The following is an 18,277-nucleotide window of genomic DNA, read 5'->3' as shown; positions in this document are numbered from 1 at the left end:
GCCCGCCACCTCGCTACAGATGCGTGAGCTTGGGTGCCTCCTGCATCCGTCCCTGAGAGCTGTGGTGGGAGGAGAGGTCCGTGTAGGTGGGGTGGGGGTCGCAAGGTCCGTGGTGATGGCCGCCGGGGATTTGGGCGGCGCAGCTGTAGTCCACGCTGGCGGAGGAGGGGTGCTGCAGGTGCCCCAGGTTGAACATGGGGCCCGAGGCCGGCATCGAGTCCACGAAGTTGCCCCCCACGTAGACGGGGCTGCCCTGCAGGCTGGGGTTGGCGAAACCGCCGCCGCCGCTCTGCATGGGGTGGGGGTCGTACTCCGCGCCCGCGTAGCGCTTCTGCTGCGGCAGGCAGCTGCTCAGCGGCGCCGTGTAGGCGGCCAGCCCGTACATGCTCTGCTGGGACTTGGCGAAAGAGGTGGGCGAGGGCGCGTCGTAGCTGAGGCTGTTGACGCTGGGGAGCTGGCTGGAGTAGCCGACGTGGTTTGGGCCGCTCAGGGGGGGGCTGCGGTCCGGGGACTGTCCGACGGGAGAGTGCATGATGCCTTTGGCTTTCTGGTCCTTTTTGTACTTCATCCGGCGGTTCTGGAACCAGATCTTGATCTGCCGCTCGGTCAGGTTGAGAAGGTTAGCCATCTCCACCCGGCGCGGCCGGCACAGATAGCGGTTGAAGTGAAATTCTTTCTCCAGCTCCACCAGCTGCGCGCTGGTGTAGGCTGTGCGCACCCGCTTGGAGGCCGGCCCGGGAGGGCTCTTGTCCTCGCAGCTCTCTCCTGCAGGAAAGAGGCACAAGTTGGTCCCCCCACGAAAGCTCCCCCGGAATCCCCCGGAGCCCCCTTCCTTCTGCCGGCGCCCGGAGAGGGGGCGCAGGGATTCCGGGGGCGGCCTCCCACCCCTCCCTGCCCGGCACACACGATCCCCCCGCAGCTGCCTACCCCAGGGACCCCAGCGGCCCTGTCCAGGCCCGTCGGGGCCGTGCCTAGCACCACTGGGCTGGCTGGGGGAGCACGGCAGGAGCCCCCAGCCTTCCACGCCTGCAGCGCCCGGTGAGGCTGAGACCCCCGAGCGGTGTATGGGGGCCATTGCCCCTGGAGGAGGAGGGGACAAGGTGCAGGGCCAGGGACTCAGCCCAAGAGGCTCTGCCCGGCTCCCAGGGCGGGCAGTGGGCCGGGTCGGGGGTGTCGGGCTACCTGAAGGGGCGCAGGTGCTTTTCTGCTTGGAGTTCTGCCGAGACTCCTTCATCCAGGGGAATATCTGCTTGCTGAGGGTGGCGGTGGTCGAGCCCGAGGAGTTGGGGCCTCCCTTGGTTTTTTTCGGAGGGGGCGCGCTGGGAGGGGGGTTGGGTGGGGAGGAGGGCGGCAGCGCCGGGGGCTGCTGCTCGCCGATGCCCGAGGGCTGGCTGCCCCCTGGGCCGCCCCCCGCCGTCCGCATGCAGCTGCCGCTCAGCTCGCTGCCCTTGTGGGCCGGGGCACGGCCGGGAGCCGAGCCCTGGACGGAGCAGGCGGAGCCGGCGTACTCGCCGTCCAGGCCAGCCTGGCCGTAGGACTGGTGGGTCGCGCCGTAGGGGTAGGCGTCGGCCTTGCTGTAGCTGTAGCCCCCGAAGAGCCCCGCGTTGTCGTAGTAAGCGGCTTTCTGCATCCTCCGCTCTGTGATCGCTGAGGCCCGCGGCCCCCGCTCAAATAACATTGACTGCCGCCCCGCGCCTCACGTCGTCGGCCCGGGCCACTCGTATCCACCTGGGAAGGGGGACAGCAGGGACACAAAAGAGACCTTCAGTGGGGGACGACAGCTGGGAGCCTTCAGGCTGTCCCTGGAATGCCCCGCACCCCAGCACCCCCCGCCTCGGCAGGCCCAGTAGGCCTTGGAGACGTAGGGCAGGGGCAGAGGGGAAGGAGCAGGTGACATCCAGGAAGGAGCAAGGGACACTACATTAGGAGCAGGGGACATCAAGGAAAGAGCAGGAGACACAGAGAGAGGAGCAGGGGACCCCAGAGAAGGACCAGAGTCACGAGGGAGTGAGCAGAAGACACCAGGAAAGGAGCAGGATCACCAGGCAGGAGCCAGGCCAAATTGCAGCACACCAGGGAGAAGAGCAGGGAGACAGCAGGGAGGGAGCCACCGAGAGCGATGGTGCTGAGGAGAACGGGAACACATTGATGAGACTTCCCAGAGGCCACTTTTTGAGGCATTTTGGGGAATGTTTTCTTGCTTTGTTCTGCCTGAGGACCGTTCCCCCAGGAGTTCGGCCGAATCGCTCTCCGCGGTTGCAAGGGAAGGGCTCCCGCTGAGCAAGGCGAGGCCGCGCTGGGTGGTGTTCTCAGGGTCCCCCCGGTCCATTTCAGCCCAGAGCCCCCCACGTCCCTCGCCCGCCTGGCGCGCGTGCGCAGGGCCGCGCAGGGCTGACATGATGGATTGAGCCCGAGCTGCGGCCGGGCTGAGGCAAAAAATCCCGTCCTCTTTGTAAACCCGCCTTCCTTCTTCCCCCGGATTCCTCCGGAGTTAAAGTGTAATCGGCGCCATTCACTCCCTTCACTTTGCACTATAAAGGAAGTCTCAGGTCAGCTCCCCTATTTTAATTCTGTGATTAATTAAATTCCCTCACCCAGCGTTTCTCGTCCGTTTTATTTGTCCCCAGTAGAAAGAACCTGAGAGATGGAAGATAATTTTTAGGGGTTTCTTTTCTTTTTCCAGCTTGCGAACTTGTGGCGCTCCCCTCCCCGCCTCCCGGCCCCCCGATCAGGCTGTTTAAGCAGAAAACGCACTGTCCCCTCGAGGCAGATGTTTTGGGCCATGGTGCCGCTCCCTTTTCCCTTGCAACTTCTCTGCACTTTTTGCAAGACAGAAACTGTTCTGTGATTTTGTCGCGGCTTTTTTAATATTCCCTGCCCTTATTTTTTCTTGTCGGATAGGTGTTTTCTCCGACAGTTCTAGTAATTCTGCAAATTGCCACATGCTTCACCTGGCAATGTAAGCCTGTAACTCAACGTATCTGCAGAGTTCGTTGTATTTCTTCAGGGTTTAAGCCTATTAACATACCAGAGAAGAGTAGCTAGAAATTTTTGACCAGTGTCCGATAATTACCGTTCTCCGGCATATACTTGAGCAATACTACCAGGATATTGCTCTTTGTCCCGCAGCCTTTGGTACCGCCAAGTACCACTCATCTGTTCCCTAAAATTCACCGAGATTATACACGTCTGTGTAATTCAGAATAACTTTAGCGAGCTGAGATCCGCAGCCGCTCTCGGTGGTTTATCCCCGTCACTAACGACCGGGGTCCTTTTCTTCCCTGAACAAAAGCTTGGGATAATCTGCGAAGCTGATGGAAATGGGAAAAGGGCTATTTTCCCCTCCTGGAAAATTTTAGTTAAAAAAAGTTGTCTATGGAAATGGGCGGTGACGATTCAGATGCTTTTTAATATGCTGTGACAATCTTGACGAGTCCTGAAAGTATTTTTTTGTGCAAAATAACTCTGTCGCTCGTTTTCCACTTCCATCATCTACATTTTCGGGAGCGGTCTGGACTGAGGACTTTTGTTAGCACAACACCGCCTTAAGCGTAGGCTTTTATGTGGCTTGTGAAATATAGTTCCCAAAAGAATACGCAGAATCTTAAGAAAGAATATTGCTGTTAAGCTGTTAAAAGCCTTATTTCTTTTCTGAAATACCAACTGCTTGTGAACTCTGCTTGAACCTAAAAAGGAGGCTATGGGCCATAAATCACATAGACAATGCTCAACTGTTTGGTGGCTCATCTTTAGATCTTAAAAAGAGAGTGAGGGAGAGAAAGAAGGGAGAAAGACCTTTCCAGGGTTTGATTTTCCACGAGTGCAAGGCCCGGGGTGATGTTTTTATAGGTAACACCAAAGCAGGGGCTCAACACTTGGTGGTTTGGCCAGAAACAGCCTCCAGGGGAAAAAAAAAAAAGAGATGACATCCAAATGGTGGGGCCGAGCCGTAGGAGGTGGGCTCAGAGTCTCCAAGGGTAGGAAACCACAACGTATCCATGTCTGTGTTTCAGATTTCCCTTCCTCCTCTCCAGAAAGGTTAACCTCATCTGAACTGTTGGCATTGGACACGATAATGGGGCTTTTTGTCCATCCCGCCGCTGGCTCCAACGCCTTTGGAGGTTACCGACCCTCTCATGGCAATACCCGGGGAGAAGCCGGGAGCCCGTGCGTCTACCCGGCGCTTTCCTCTCGACACCTCCATATTAAGCAGTTCTCTACTAAAACTTCCACTACACTTAATTCTGCTGAGGATCAATATCTAATATGATACCGAATAAATAAGAGGCGGTGAGCGCGGCCAGCGGAGCGGTTATTAAAGCAGCTGGAGCTCTCAGGGTGCATATCAATGCACCTGTCATTGCGGTTTGTAACAAAATTTATGACTGCTAGTGCCGTGGCAGTAAACGCTCCGGCCAGGAATGAAAAGGAAAACACTTCCCAAGCCACGGCACTTTCAGAAGTGCAAAGCAGCCGGCGCGTAGGAGGGAGCCCGGCGAAAGAATTCCCCTGCTCGGCATGTTTCCCGGCAGCCGGCCCGGGGCAGCCCTGTATATAAGGAACACTCTGGATCCACTGCCGGACCCAGCCGCCGCTCTGAGCCACGGCCAGGAGAGCCAGGCGATGGTAACCCTCTGCCCTGGGCTGGCTGCCGTGGGCAGCCGGGCACCCACCGCTGGGGCTGGACCTGGACCTGAGCCTGGAGGTCTTGCTCAGAGCTGAGAGCACTGAGAAGCGCGGAAGGGCCCGCGGACAGAGGAGCGGAGGGGACGCTCCGGTACGGAGCAGTGACCACCGTGAGGCCGCTTAAATCAGCTACGGAGCACCCCTACGGGTAGACGCCCTCTCCCCGCTCCCGGGTGCTGGGCAAGGCTGCTCCACACCCGGGCTCGGCTCTCTCTGACCCCACTTTCAGCGGGGCTTCCTGCGGGCTGGTATTTACTGGTGTAATCTGGCGTCGAAGGCGGTGGCGCGCCCGGCCGAGCAGCACTTCCAGCTCGGCGGGCCGGCGGCCGGGCCCGGGCTTTGGTCCCTGCTGAGGGCCTGCAGCGCTGGGGGAAGCGGGAGGTGGATGGAAAAGGAAATTTAGAGAACTCACCACACTTATGTTTTTTCTTGATTTTTGACTCTAACTGTGTGGATAGTATCTTCAGGTTCCTTTGGATAACCCGTGGGCACGGACCTGCAACAAAAATGAGAACTCTCAGCGGAAACTGCTTTGGTTTGGACTTTCTTCCTTAGGACTTTGTTAATAAATGCATATCTCGTCCGCAGCCCCTCACCGTGTCTCTCCGTCCGAGTCAGATCTATTACCAGACAAAGGGCAGATGTTTCTCTTCATTTGTTAGTAGTGCTTTGAGAGAGGCGGGGAGCGAAAAAACGCGCAAAGTACCGCGGTTGTGGGTCGTACCCGGGCAGGGCGGCATGTGGCAGCCGCTGTGCTGGACCCCGAGTACCGACCGCGGAGCGGAGCCGCGCCTGAGTCCCTGATCTCCCAGCCCGGGCCGAAGCGCGGAGGGGAGCTGAGATTCAGGCGACGGAGGAACGGGAGCTCCATTGCATGGAAGCTGAGGGGTCCTCCCCGTTGGTCACAACCACCACTCCTGCCGCTCGCAACTCATGGCCCGCGGAGGGCCCTGGGGAAACAGAGCTAGCGCAGCTCTTTTTCCCTTCCTACCCCCCGGCCCCCTGTTAAGGCAGAGAGAAAGATAAGCGGAGAACCCCCAGCGCTGAAAATGCCCCGCAAGTATTTGCTTCTCGAAATGAGCATTTTGCATTTGGCTGTGTTACGTGTCGATTCAGGACTTTAAGAACTTAAGAGTGCCAGAAAATCCCCCACAAAGAAGCCCAGGTCATTATAAAGACGATATCTAGCCACCATAAGCCTCTGAAATGACCTTTGCCTCGTACAGCAATAACTCACCACTTAATGAACAACCAACGGAAGCGCCTCCAATAGCTCACAACACAACAGACCTTACAACTTTCCACCAAGTCTTCTCTCTCCCTACCCAAACCCAGTAGGATGCAACATTCCCTCTTCTTATCACCTTAATTTATGCTGGCAAACTGGAGTTGGGGAAGTGGAGCTTCATGATTACACATGATGTTCGCTCAGGTTCTTGGCCTGGGCCTGTCCCAGCGACGTCTTATATAATATATTCACGTGGGTGTACGTCAATTTTAAGTGCTTTATTTTTTTTAAAGACGGGTCATTAGAAATAGCACTTTACAGGGTGTTTGAAGGCAGCGTAAGTGGCGTTGCACCTTAGCCCCTGAGCGGAGAGATCATAATATTGCAAACCGAGTCATTGTTAGCCGCTGTTGATTAATACGGTAAGTTTTCATTTTGTGCCTAATTAATTATCGACTTCTCATCCCTTCCTGAAGCAGCTCCTGAGCCTCACAAGCGCAAGCCTTCTTGCTCTGAACATGCTGTAGTTAGCGAGAGCTTGGCCAAATCCCGGGATTTCCACGGCCACAGGAGTAGCCCCCAAAGTTTGTTCTGCGGCGAGGGGATCCCGGGAACTCTGGGGTTGTGCTCTGCTCCTGGCGCTGCTCCCGCAGAGCCCACATCGGAGAAGAAGTCGCTAGAGCTAAACGCAGGGAAATCTTTAGAATTATTCAGGCGTGGGCCCAATATAGGTATTATTGAAATTTTAGGTGAAGTTATAAGTGAGTGCTTCCATCGAGCCAAATGAAATGCTGCTTGCAGTAATTGGATTCAGCTGACTAACTTGGCAGGCCAGCAGCTTGGAGGCATACAGCTAAGAAAAATGTTCATTGCTTTTAACTTCTGATCGAGCAGAGCAACACGCAACAGAAAGGAAAGCAAAAAAAAATCACACCAACCACCCAACTTCCTCCTTTCTTCCCTTTCCCTCGCCTTCCTGCCCTGCTTCCCACTGGCACCTCGTCCCCACGGAGGAGTTGCCGGGGTGGCCGGGGCGACCAAGGTCTGGTTCTGCCCTACACCCGCTCCTGCCCGCCCTCGCAAATCTAGGTTTAAGCGGGGGCTTTTTAACAAACATAACCGAGAGTTCACCCGGGCTGCAGGCAGGCCACAAACCGGTGGGGACAGGCGCTTCTGCGAGAGCCGGGCTAGTTGAAACACCCCAAGAGGGAGCCGAGCTGCAGATGTGTGCTGGGAGGCTGCACGGCCCCTGTCAGCTCCCCCGTCCACCCGGAGAGACACCGGCCGGTCCCCCCGGGCACCTTTCCACCGCCGGATTGATCAAACTGCACAAATGGAGGGCAAGAAACTCCTCGGTACATAAATATCAAGCCGTGTTTCAGACAGCGTGTGTAACTAGGAAGCATGAGCATACCGGTAGTATCAACACCAAAACTACTGGGTGACGAAAACAACAGCCATTGAGGAACACGAATGCACGGAGAGGGGGATAGATTTGGGAAGACATTTGGCAGGAATATTTAAGAGACCCTATGCAGAGGCTACATTACCGATGACCCTGGTTTAAATCGCCCTTTACAACACGGCTACCCCCTGCCCGGCTACCCACAGCAACGCATTAACGCGATGCTCAATCTTACTTTGGCAATGGGAGCATCTAGCAAAGTTGTCTCCCCCTTGTTCCTTTGATTATTTGCAATTCCCTTCCTGCAACCAGCAAAAATTGGGAAGAGGATAGGGATAAACGTCTTCCTCTAGCCTTTGGGAAGGAGTCTACATTTTTTTAAGGAGCATAATAAAAAGAAGATACAGCTTAAAGCTTTCAAAGAGGTGGAGACCAGTCCATGCATTTGCAGCCCTTATGGGCAAAGATTGCAAACAAATTCCAGACAGTCTCTGAGCAAAGGCGATAATGCAGCCCCTGTGGTTAAAGGTCCCATTTTGTCATGCAGTTGCTTACCTGTGCATCAATTTATCATAAACCTGGACTCCTCACTTTTCAGGATCTGCGCTTGCAGTTCTTAGAATATATCCTTCACCCTTTGTCTGCAGACAATACTCTCCTAAACCTGATCTTGCGGTTTTACAGACATTTCCATACAGCAGAATTCCCGATAGAGCGAAAACAAGCTCAGGCTCAACTACCAATAAAAGAGAGCGAGTGGAAATCGGAATTTGTTGGGCTTAAAAAAAAAAAAAAAAAGAGAGAGAGAGAGGAAAAAAAAATCAACACACAACCCCTCAGCCATCAGCCTCCTGCAACCACAGGCGGCAATTGGCCGGCTCGTGTTTTGTTTTGGTTTTAAATCCTGCGGCCATTGATGAATTTTGGGGACGAGCAGGAGAAGCCCCTTTACAATCAGAAATATAGGCACTGCCTTAAAATACAGGAACAGGGCCCACGTGATCATGGGAGCAGCTCGCCGGGCCGAGCCTGGCTCGCTCCCCGCCGCCGCCCGCACCCCCGCGCACCGGGGCCGCCGCCCCGGGCCCCGCGGGACGGGCCGCTCACCGCACTCCGCATTCCGCTCACCGGCATGCTCTCCTCCCGCAGAGCTCCGCGCCGCTCAGCGCTGAACCGCCGCGGCCGCCGGCGGCGGCTCTCGCATTTACGCGCCCCGCGGGGCTAGAGGAGCCTGGGGAAAAGGTGAATTCCGTGTGATGATCCCAGGGCGCAGAAATTCCCGGAGGAGAAAGAGGAGGTATTTGGGACCGGCCGCAGACGACAGCCTGCGCAGGGGACAGCTCCACAGCAGCGCTGCTGTGGTGGAAAGGCGCTGGGGCCCGCTGGCGTGCGCGAATTTTTGCTTTCTCCTTCTCCTTACCGAGAAGATGCGGGGTAGCCGGGACTATCCCTGTCTGGAGGCTATACAAGCGTTGGGGAAGAAAAAGGCCAAGCCAACAACCTCATGACATTTGTGCGTGTGTGTCTGCCCTGAGCCTGCCTTCCCTCCCTGTGTGCTTGAAGAGACATAGAGCAAACCCGAAGTATATCTGTCATGTGTACCCACAAAGCTCCCCAACAATTCCAGTTCAGCAAAAAAAAACCCAACCTATATTAGCTCCTCGGTTTGATTTTTCTAACATATCTGTGGCTATAAATGCGCTACACCTAATCTAACATCTGCTATGATTTCATTACCATCCAAAGCATGGGGATGTGACAGTAACGTATTACCTTACAATACTAACCGTAAGTGCATTGTAACATTTATCTAAATTACATTGCTTTTCCTGACTTTGCAAACCAGTTATAAAAAGATTGGAGTCCAGTGATGGAAACATAAGTTCAATGTAAATTATTGTGTACGGCTTCGGATTTATAATCCTATATTTCTTCGAAATGATGCACTTAAATCTCGCCTCAAGTAAGAGGTAATGGTTCTTTATATCCTTTTCCGTCAGCTGTATATTTCGGTGTCTGGGTAGTTTTGCAGAGCCCCTCGCGCTCGCGTGTCTGTGTGTACATACAGCAACCCCTACACGCACAGCGTGTTCTGCATACTTGTGTACATACACACAAAGCCGAACATAATTCTGGCCGCTGTTTAGACATTTCGGATGACGGAGAGGTCTTTCTCTTCCTACACCAAAGTGGAGGGAAAAGCTGGCCACTGGTAGAGCAAAAAGCACAAAGAGGATTCAGAAGAAAAAGACTTTTTGAAGGGCAGTTTCGACCCACCTGGAAAAAGCCCCACAGCCCTCGGGTATCTTGTCAGAGTCTAGGGCTTAAAAATAAAAATAAATTAAAAAATTTAAAAAAGCGAAATTTAATTTGAAAATGGAGGACGGCTAAAAGAAAGAAAGGAAGGAAGGAAGGAGAACCTTCACCACTGCCACCAGAATTAAGACATCGTAAAAGGGACTGAAAAAAAAAGCCTATTAAGGAAATGTTAATCCTTTGGCTGGTGGGACTCCAGCTTTGCGCGAATTTGTCTCTAGTAAAGGATCTAAGACTTCTTCAATCGGAGCATATGTTCATAGAGCAATAAAACAGAAAGATTTACAGTCTCCGCCCGCCCCCCAGCAGCCTCGCACCCTTTCAGGAATTACTTATGATGATTTATAACAACAACTCCGGCAATTGTCAAACTGATAAAATAGCCCGGGCTATATGCGGGAATAAACGCTCTTATGAAAGGGCTGCGATTTATGTTCGGGTCCGTTTTACTGCGTGTTTTGGTGGAGTTTGGTTTCTTTCTCGGGCCAACAGGATAATATAAAACTTCATTGATAAAAATGTAGGAGTTCTCGTGAAGTAGCAAATCTGTTCCTTAGTCTCTACCAAAGCACATAAACATTTGTCATCTTTGAATAATTGAATTAATGTGTTATTGTTTGAATGTATAATTCATAACATAGGAAACTTTGTCTCTGTCCTGCCACCGAAACGGAAGTAATAAAAAGCTACGATCTAGGGGTTTTTTAGAAATTACTCCAGCAAGGAATAATAAAGAATATCCTGTTTGCAGAAAGTATTTCCAGCTGACTCTGGGATTTCACAGAGAAATCTCAGCCTCGTTGTCCATATTCTGTGGAGTTCATAGACGGTGGCTTTATATAAAAACACAAATACCATTTCCCCCTAGTCCGAGCCATCGATCGGGGACTTGCAAGGCGGCGAGCCCGCTTCGGGGCTGGATGCGCCCTGGCTCCTCCGCCCGGGCGGCAAGGCTCGGGAGGACACGAACGGCGGCCGGGGCTGGAGCGGGGCCGGGACCGGGGGAGCGGGACTGCGGGAGCGGGGCCGGGGCAGGCCTTTGTGTGGGCGGTGGGGAAGGCGCTCTCGGCGCTGTCTCTGGCCCTGCTGCAGCCCCGCTGTCAGAGACTCGCGGCGAAATTTACGACTCTGCTTGCAAAGGAGTTGAGGGCCCTTTCCTGCCGGTGGCACCGGGCAGCGGCTGCCCTGACAGCCGCATTGTTCCTTCCGCGCCTCCCCGCGCAGGCGGCCGCGGCCAGAGCCGCCGCCCAGGGAGGCGGTCAGCCTGCCTGCTCCGCGGCACTCCGCGCTCGCCCTCTTTCCCCTGCTCCCTGGGAAGCAAAGGTCACCGCTTGCGCCCGGTCCCGTCCCCGGCCGCTGCCGAGCTGGAAATCAGGAAGCAACGTGCCCTATTTGTCAAGCGTTTGACAGCTGAGTTCATTAAGGCTTAAATAAGAAGGAATAAAAGTAAAAAATATTTACGTACCGGGCGTCTCTTTTTCGGCAGCTACCAAAGAGCTAGGTGTGCAGAGAGAGGGACTGCACCCTTTGTATATTATATTCTTGGGATCTCTTCAGTTTTCAAGTCTGATAGAGTCCTTTGCTTGGCAGATTAATGACGACTCCGTGTTTCTTAAGGGACGTGCTGAATTAATTATTTCGCAAATCACGTGGTCAGGACTTGTAGAAATCTATTCTTATCATCTTCCTTGCACTTTGAAATTCTGCCTGTTATGACTGTTCCTACCGAGATTATTTTGGTCTCTAGGCTTGGGGGGAAGGAAAAAAAAAAAAAAGGAAAAAAGAATCAGGGGAAAGGGCTAACAAACATGGCCGTTGGAAGCGGTGTGGCTCTGCATAGAGAGGTCCCTATTTACTGTACTGTACAGTGAGTGGGGTTTGCTATTGACTCTGCCTTTCCTCTTCATTCTTACCTTAACGACTAGTGGTGATATAATATACAGAACCGTATTGATGTATCGGGAGTAACAGGAGGAGCCATTAAACAGGAGAGAGAAAGTATAATCACAAAATGTGCCTCGACATTTCAACTTGTGCTCAGAACCGCACCCGCACCCACCCCGGCGGGAAGGGCCCGCGCCTCGCTCGGCCACCCCTCTTCTGCCTGCTCGAATGGGGTGCTCTCCCTTCGGACCCTTCCTTGAGCACGCTCCAGGAGAGGACAAGTCTTCAGTGGCAAACACTTGTAACAAAAATAGCGCAATCTACTTCTGCTGGCCAGGGGTTCATGATGTTGCCTGAGGTGCTTAGGCAGGGGGATTAAAAATAAATAAATAAATGTTTGCCTTAGGGGCATAGGAAAGTTTAAACTCCCCAAGTTTGTGTTTTCTCGTGGTCTTGGGGAAAAAAAAAAAAAAAGGAAAGCTTACTGCTCAGGAAGAGCTACTCCCAGCATTTCCATTTCAAATTTCTTTTTTGAATAGATTACTTCCAGGACTCACCTAAAAGGAACCCATCTGTGTGGGGATCGAGGTGACTTCAGGTGTGGCTCCTTGCCTCCTACTGCACATGCATAAATCCGGGAGTCATTCTAGGAGGGCTTGTTAAATGCAAAGCAGTAGCAAATGGATGACAGGCACTTTTAACTGCAGCCTAAATGTAAATATAGACTCCAGCTTGGCCTAAAGTCACACCATTATAGCTAGGGCAATCATCAGACCTGTTCAAAGGGACATTTGGAAGGATGCTATGCAGAGTCACTCATCTTTTAACACTGTAATGATGGGAGGGACCAGCATTTTCACAGCAGAAATCCCACCTTGTGAGGACTGTTTGTTCAAGGTACAATCCAGAATATATTTCTCTACACCTTTTATTATTTCAAATGGATACGGAGGGCTTACATCAAAACTAAAGGCGACATTTAGTATAAATAACGCTTTAATCAATGGCAGCAAAACACTGGCAAGTCTATAAAAAGCATCACACTTCAACAGAGATGAGAGTATTCCTGGACAATGCAACCGTTTAACAAAGGCTCCAACGCACAACGTTTCACTCATGATATACAAAAATAACCAGCTTCCCTTTCAACACAAAGTAACTCTGGAGAAGGGTTGAAAACCAATAAGAAGTAAACCTCAGGTTCGTTTTGCAGGGGAGATAGTGACCAGTGGGTGCTCTTGGTCATTATTACAGACATTGCTGACCCTTCAGAGCATTGGCATCTGGAAACTATTTCTTTTGGTACTTTTTGCCTCCAGTTCTCGTATTATCCGAGCTCACAGCGCAATTACAACTGTGTAAACTGACAGTGCCCCCAGCCTCGCTCAAAGGGGCTCGCAAGAGGGGCTGTAAGAGCTGTGCTGAACTCAACACTCGTCCTAGAGATATTAACATTTCAAAAGACAATGAGACAAATTCTGCTCGCAGATACATCCCTGTTTGACTTCAGTGGGTGGGGGAAGGAAATTTGAAGCAGAATTTCGTCCTTTAACTTCGGGAGCCATCTCGGTTGATAAGAAGCCCAAAGTAAGGATTTGCTTATCCTAGGCCACTGTGTTCCAGAACTGTACCACAGATGCCAAAGTTGGTAGCTCTCTCTCCAACAACTATTTTGCCCGGCTCACAACCAACTTGTCACAGACTTTGAGTAAACAGCGGGGGTTCAGGAGGGGCATTTTCAAGAACAGCCAGAGAAGGTTCCCCTCAACCCCCTTTTTTGGGGGTTGGTTTTCTCTTTTCCTCTTTTCCTTTTTTTTTTTTTTTTTTTTTTTTGTCTTCCCCTGGATTCATCTGAAGAGCAAAGGGAGGGCTTTGGACAGCTCTGGAGACGAAAGGCCGCTACCACAGGATCCGGGTATAACAAAACTTGAAAACTTGTCTCAGGAATTCCCTCCTCAAGCGCTGCTGCTAGCTGCTCTCCATGCCAGAGAAAGGGAAGGGTAGTTTGGGTCCAAAAGGTTAAGGGTTTAGAGGTCACTCTTCCCGGCTGAAATACAACTAATCGAATAGAAAATTTGTCCTCTGAGTGAACCTGCTCCTGCAATTTAGCCGAACTTCAGTAAAATACCTTTTCAGCTTCTCAACGTGAAGGCGTCAGAAAAAAGACGTCTTTACTATGTATGAACTCGGTGCTTTTTGTCATAGAAACAATGACGCGAATAATGCGGGAATATCCATCTTTAATATCACGACGTGGAGATATTCAAGTATTGCCATGTGCAAGTCTGAGAACTGGGCTAACCCTAACGAAGAACAAAGAGTTTTCTCCAGGCTCTAAAACAAAAGACCAAGTCTTAAAGACACTTTGCGAACTTCTAGGGATGAGAAAGGGGCAGAAATTAACCGCTGGCCACAGTTAATGCTGCCGAATACACTCCTGATGAAAAGCTCGCCTTTCATTTTCGAATGCATTCAAGCCCGTTTTGGCCACGTTTTCCCGAGCGAGCCCAAAAAGCAGTGGGTCTTGGGTGGGAATCCCCCAGCCTGGAAATGGGCACGTTAACTCGCCCACTGCTCCTTCCACCTCCCTTCCGCCTTTGCTCCGAGTTTCCTTCTTTGCCCCTTTTCTCCTTAATAAAGGGATCACCTCGTTACAATTTCGCTGATATAGTTCCTCTCCCAGGCTGCCCTGAGGGTGCAGGAGATAAGGGCTGAGCTTTAAAATCGCTTAAGAGGAGGTGTAAGTGGCTGAGGGAGCTGGTTTGGCTGGGTTTGGGAGTTACAGCGCACTAAAACTTTGGCATGATGAAGCCAACAACTAGGAACAAATCGGTGGATATTAGACCAGCTCTGCTCCCGTCCAAGCCTTTCCTCTTTCCCTGAAAGCTACTCGCTCAGAGATTTCCAGCCATGGCAGTCGTGTGGTTTGCTTAAAAACAACCACTGTTCTTAAAAAAAAAAAAAAAAAGGACCAAAATAACACCCAAACAAAGCAAAGCACAACCCACATCGCCCGTCTCTGCCTCAGAAAGAAAAGATACTAAAAATCTGGCTGAAAGAATGCGTTCAGTTTTGAGTGGCTCAGGTTAGATCAGAAATCTCACACATTTTTCACTTTGGGGTTTTCTTTATCTTTTTTTTTCTTTTTTTTTTCTTTTTGTTGTTGTTGGGGAGTTATTTTGTTGTGGTCTCTCTTTTTTTTTTTTTTTTCCTTGTTTACACCAGCCCACCCCCCTCCATTTTTAAATGAGGTATCGATGGTTTAAAGCACAACACTGAGCAGAGCAGACTTTGGAAACAGATTTCAAGCCTTCTAGCCTTGGATGGCACACAGTAAGGAGCGGGGATGCTTTTCCTATTCACAAAGAAGGAAATGAAAAAAAACCCGGACAAGAAAGTTGTGTACTTTCAAGACAAGTAAACATTATACATGTGTTCATGAGACTGGGAAGGAGAAATGTTGTATTTCAGCTCCCTTTCCCTGTTTTTGGTTTGACTGTTTTTCTTTTTATCTTCACTCTTCTACTTAACAAATAAATAAATACACTAACACTATCAGTACATAGAATAACCCGTTTCACTTAAGTCCTATGCACATCTTCTGAGACGTTATGGAAATGAGCAAGTATTTTCATTACACCAAGAAAGGTAAAGCAGCACAAAAAGTTCACAATTAGTAGTCTTCATGTTCAAATAAAAGACTACGCTATAAATTTCCTGTCCTTAACTTGCCCAAATGCATCCTCCCGAAATTGCATGGGATAAAAAGACAATTAAAAGTAAAAACCCCTGTATAAAGCATCAAACCTTCACTTTCGAATTCAGAACTGAAACACAGGACAGTTTCATTTTCAATTATTTATTACTTTTTATGGACAGAAGGTCTCGTTTAATATTTTCCTAATTCCCACTGCCTGCATGATGTTTCTTTTCTCTCTTTTTTTCCTCCCTTTCTTTCTTCCCACCCCCCCCCCCTTTATTTTTTTTTAGGTTGTGCTAGCAGAGGCAAATAAAATAAAGTCCAAAGTAGCGTCATTTTGTCTCCTTTGTACAACAGTACCTTCAAGAAAGATGACAGTTTCTCGAGTCCTTAGCTGCTAATGCAGGTTCTGCTTGGGCAGTGTCAGTTATGTACAGTACTGGTCAGAAGCGAAGGATGAAATGGAAAATTTCACCTCTTCTACAAAGTTGTCAAGTCAGTCTGATGGTCCTTGGAACCAGTCTGTAAATGGGAGTTTGAACCAGAGGAAGAAGACCTGCCCTTCGTGTTGGGCAGTTTGTGATCTTTTTTCCACTTCATTCTTCTGTTCTGAAACCAGATCTTGATCTGGCGCTCAGAGAGACACAAAGTATGGGCTATCTCGATACGGCGGCGCCTGGTCAGGTACCTGTTAAAATGGAATTCTTTTTCCAGTTCTAGGACTTGCTGTCTGGTGTAAGCTGTGCGGGAGCGTTTAGGTTCCCCTCCGTTGTAATTGGGATTCACTGGGAAAAAAATATGGAGAACTTTACAAAGCTAATCTTGACTTGCCGGTTCGACTTTACAAAAGAAAAACCTTACGAGCTGAGAGCATGTGGCCGGGCTGGGCTCATCTCGGTGCCTTACAATGGACGGGCTGCTCTCCCCCCACTAAGGCAGGCAGCTAGGTAGGCTGGGAGCCCCTAGCAGGCTCCTGAAATGGAGTTTTCTCCTTGCACGGTAAAGCCCCGCATGGCCAACGGCCTATTTCCTCGGCAATAAAAATTTATGACGAGTGTAATTGGCTACCTCGGCTTAAAAAGCTCGCCCAGGAGCCTGGCAGGGACTCGAGCGAGCGCCGCTGAGGGCGGCCGGAGGCAGGGTAGAAGAGCAAAGTAAGAAGAGGATCCTTACCCGAGTTAACATGGACTTTCTTCATCCAGGGATAAACTACTGCTGGCTGCTTAAGTGCCGACCCGTGGGGGGATTTGAGGGTCGGCTGCTGGCTGCAGGCTCGCGAGTTGGGCATTGGAGGCGGTGGACAATGCTCTGCTTGGCCGGGGAAGTGGCTTGCCGGGCCGGATTGCTCCTGTCCGTGACCCCGCGGCTGCACGGCAGAGCCTTGGGCATTGCTACAGCTAAAGGGCTGCTCGCTGTAGTTTGACCGTGGGTAGAGTCCCTGGTGCTGGAAATCAGAGCCCTGCGAGGCACTGTAGTACTCGGCCCCTTGCTCGCCTAGGTAGCTGTTCTGCAAATATTCCTCGCAAGGAGGAAATTTGGGATCCACATACTTGGAGTTCACCATGTACGAACTCATGGCCATTAATTTCTGAAGGTAGAAAATACTAATTTTTCTCGTGTTGTCTTTTTTCCCCCTGCCATAGAGCCCTCCTACTTGCTGTCAACTGAATAAAGTTAGGCGGGCATGTGACCGGCCCGGCCAATGGGGAGCCGGGAGCCCATCACCGGATTTCGCTGCAGCTCAGTGTTTCCACCGATTTCACCCCAGAATATCCCCGTAACCGAGTGACCCCCCTCTCCGGCGGGTCGCACCCCCCGAGCAGGTGCCGGGGGTGCCGGGGCACCCCTGGGGCAGAGATGCTCCCCCTGGCCCACAGGTAGGGCCAGCCTTTTGTCTGAGCTGGCGGCCCTCCGCCCCGGTTGACTGTGCCCTGCCGTCTGATTTCCCATCTGCGACCGCCACCGGGGTTTGTTATCTCGCTTTAAGTAGAACACCCAAAGAAATATTCGGAGTGAGGAGCTGAAGTGGGGTTAAAAGGGAGGAAACCGATACGGAGGCGAGGGAAAGCAAAGCCATCCAAGAAGAGGGTAATATGTTGTACAATAGATCTGTTCTGCCTTTGTCTTTCAGAGGTCATCCAAAAGTTACCAGAATTTAGTTCTGCTGAATAAAATTAGGCAATCAGTAACTTCTCATTCACTTTCAAGGCTCAATATATATCTCTGTGCATACTTATGTGCTCACAGACGCCAACGCACATCTATATATGTAAAGCTATACACGTACGCGTGTAAAACCATATAGATGGCAAGAAACCTCTCACTTTTAACCACTAAAATTCAATCAATTGAACTAGAGACGGCATTTAATTAGGTTAAAAATATCACGGCTTTAATGAGATAAATTCGGTCTTCATTCATCAATATCATTCCGGGAGCACAAGTAAATACATTCCAGTGAGGCGAGTGCTGCTCTTTTGCTGTTGCTGTAAATATTTGGATGCGATCTGAACCCTTGATTGGAAAATTTTGCTAACGTCTGGCATATCTGGCTAATTTACGAGTATCTTTTAAAAGATTCATTCATCGATTAGTGGAATTTTTAAATTTTTTTTTAATAAAATATATAACTTCTGGTGAGATTTAACTGTTCGGATGCACAGTCTGTCAATGAGAGTTACGACTGAACGACAAGTGAAATTTGAAGAGACGTCCTAAAACCTGGCAAATAGGAGAGAGGCAGAAAAACTTTTGTAATTTCTGGGTGTTCAGCACGGACATGCTTTTTGATTCCACCAGTATTTAAACTTCTAACCATTTGCAGAACGGTGAAGTTTTTGCATCGACCATATATTCCCCTAGAATCGAATCTGTGACTATATGAATATCACACAAATTCGGTTCTACAGGGTATATATAGACAACGTAATAACATTCTGTTTTCATCTACAATATAGCAGGGCTTTGCAATTCTCTTAGTCCTTACTGTCTTCTGAGGAATGCAAACTACTCTGCTGGGACTCAATTCTGAGATACGGATTTGCAGGAAAGTGGGATA

At 50.6% G+C, this 18,277-nt stretch overlaps 2 protein-coding genes across 2 annotated transcripts; both read right to left on the bottom strand.

Moving 5' to 3' along the window:
• Positions 1-13: 13 nt before the first annotated feature.
• HOXD3 (homeobox D3) lies at positions 14-1,678 on the bottom strand (the record flags this gene model as incomplete). The annotated part of the gene is made up of 2 exons (XM_080621745.1): positions 14-765; positions 1,183-1,678. The coding sequence occupies 2 exons, from the start codon at positions 1,676-1,678 to the stop codon at positions 14-16; spliced, it is 1,248 nt and encodes a 415-aa protein (XP_080477871.1).
• A 14,021-nt stretch (positions 1,679-15,699) lies between these two features.
• On the bottom strand, positions 15,700-16,801 carry HOXD4 (homeobox D4; the record flags this gene model as incomplete). The annotated part of the gene is made up of 2 exons (XM_080621099.1): positions 15,700-16,004; positions 16,393-16,801. The coding sequence occupies 2 exons, from the start codon at positions 16,799-16,801 to the stop codon at positions 15,700-15,702; spliced, it is 714 nt and encodes a 237-aa protein (XP_080477225.1).
• Positions 16,802-18,277: the final 1,476 nt, after the last annotated feature.

Source organism: Psittacula echo, assembly GCF_963264785.1.
Source record: "Psittacula echo genome assembly, chromosome: 6".
NCBI classification, from domain to species: domain Eukaryota; kingdom Metazoa; phylum Chordata; class Aves; order Psittaciformes; family Psittacidae; genus Psittacula; species Psittacula echo.
The sequence above is the reverse complement of the archived record's forward strand: the minus strand, read 5'-3'. Positions and strand labels throughout refer to the sequence as shown.